The 1784-nt window shown below is 67.0% G+C and overlaps 2 protein-coding genes across 2 annotated transcripts in view; both read right to left on the bottom strand.

Annotated features, from left to right (window-relative positions):
* Positions 1–1292, bottom strand: part of DDX39B (DExD-box helicase 39B) — a gene marked incomplete at its 3' end in the record, with an annotated part of 13030 nt that extends 11738 nt beyond the window's left edge. The window contains exons 1-3 of the mRNA XM_026050479.1: positions 913–1292; positions 731–866; positions 304–493 (exon numbers count right to left, since the gene is read on the bottom strand). Of these exons, the coding sequence (XP_025906264.1) occupies positions 304–493; positions 731–866; positions 913–1290 (704 nt within the window). The remainder of the gene's footprint in view (positions 1–303; positions 494–730; positions 867–912) is intronic.
* A 346-nt stretch (positions 1293–1638) lies between these two features.
* The window catches only part of NEU1 (neuraminidase 1), a 9270-nt gene continuing 9124 nt past the window's right edge, over positions 1639–1784 (bottom strand). The window contains exon 6 of the mRNA XM_026050478.1: positions 1639–1721. Within this exon, the coding sequence (XP_025906263.1) occupies positions 1639–1721 (83 nt within the window). The remainder of the gene's footprint in view (positions 1722–1784) is intronic.

Raw genomic sequence — 1784 nt, 5'->3', positions numbered from 1 at the left:
TGTCCCTATGGGTCCCTATGGGGCCTTGGGGACCTCAACGTCCCTATGGACCAACCTGGAGACCCTCTTGTCCCTATGGGTCCCTATGGCCTCTTGGGGACCCTATGGGTTCCTACAGACCCACCTGGAGACCCTCCTGTCCCCAAGGGTCCCCATGGCTCCTTGAGGAACCTGCTGTCCCCACAGACCCACCTGGAGACCCTTGTGTCCCTATGGGTCCCTATGGGGCCTTGGGGACATCCCTGTCCCCCATGGGACCCTATAGGAACCTATAGGTTCCCTTGGGGACCCTCGTGTCCCCACTGGTCCACCTGGAGACCCCCTTGTCCAATGGGGACACTGGGGGACATTGGGGGACACTGAGGTACCCTCAGAGGGGAGCTCGAAGCCGCAGTCGACGATGGCGCCAACATGATGGACACCATGGAGAACACGAGGGCCACCACAAGGGGACACGACGGGACACCAGGGACACAGGGGACACCAGGGGACACTGGGGGACATTGAGGGACATTGGGGGACATTGGGGGACACTGGGGACCCCCGTACCCTCGGAGGGAAGCTCGAAGCCGCAGTCGACGATGGCGCCAACATGATGGACACCATGGAGAACACGAGGGCCACCAAAGACAACACAAGGGGACATGACGGGACACCAGGGACACGAGGGGACATTGGGGGACATTATGGGACATTTAGGGACATTGGGGGACACTGGGGACCCCCGTACCCTCGGAGGGGTGCTCGAAGCCGCAGTCGACGATGGCGCCAACACGATGGACACCATGGAGAACATGAGGGGCCACCACAAGGGGACATGACGGGACACCAGGGACACGAGGGGACACCAGGGACATTGGGGGACACTGGGGGACATCAGGGGACATTGGGGGACATTGGGGACCCCCGTACCCTCAGAGGGGAGCTCGAAGCCGCAGTCGACGATGGCGCCAACACGATGGACACCATGGAGAACATGAGGGCCACCACATGGAACATGACGGGACACCAGGGACACGAGGGGACACCAGGGGACACTGGGGGACACTGGGGGACACTGGGGACCCCCGTACCCTCGGAGGGGTGCTCGAAGCCGCAGTCGACGATGGCGCGCAGCAGCTCGGGCTTGAGCAGGAAGTCGCGGAAGCCGGAGCTGTGGATGGACACGTAGGAGCCCTTGACGTCCTTCTTGGCGCCGCCGCCGCCGTCGCCGCCGTCGCCGCCGCCCGCCGCCTCCACCTCGTCGTCCTCGTAGTCCAGCAGCTCGTTGTCCACGTCGTTCTCCGCCATGCTGCCGCCTGCGGGCACGGCACGGGGGCGTCAGCACCGGGGCCGCGGCGCCCGGGGGCCCAGGCGTCCGGGACCGAGATAATGAACGGGGCCCCGGCGTCCGGGAGGGCCCCGGCGGCCAGGAACCCGGATAATGAACGGGGGGCCCCGGCGTCCGGAACTGAGATAATGAACGGGGGGCCCCGGCGTCCGGGAACCCGGATAATGAATGGGGGGCCCCAGTGTCCGGGAGGGCCCCGGCGTCCGGGAACCCGGATAATGAATGGGGGGCCCTGGCGTCCGAGGGGCCCCGGCGGCCGGGACCGAGATAATGAACGGGGCCCCGGCGTCCGGGAGAGACCCAGATCATCAATGGGGGCCCTGGCGTCCGGGAACCCGGATAACGAATGGGGGGCCGCGCCGCTCTCCGCCATGGGGACCCCTATGGGGCACTGGGAGGCTCAGGGGGCCCCGGTGTCCGGGGGGGCCCCGGCGTCCGGGGGGGCCCAGACCCC

Source organism: Nothoprocta perdicaria, unplaced genomic scaffold (assembly GCF_003342845.1).
Source record: "Nothoprocta perdicaria isolate Ctin4 unplaced genomic scaffold, notPer1 scaffold_699, whole genome shotgun sequence".
In the NCBI taxonomy this organism is placed as follows: domain Eukaryota; kingdom Metazoa; phylum Chordata; class Aves; order Tinamiformes; family Tinamidae; genus Nothoprocta; species Nothoprocta perdicaria.
The sequence above is the reverse complement of the archived record's forward strand: the minus strand, read 5'-3'. Positions and strand labels throughout refer to the sequence as shown.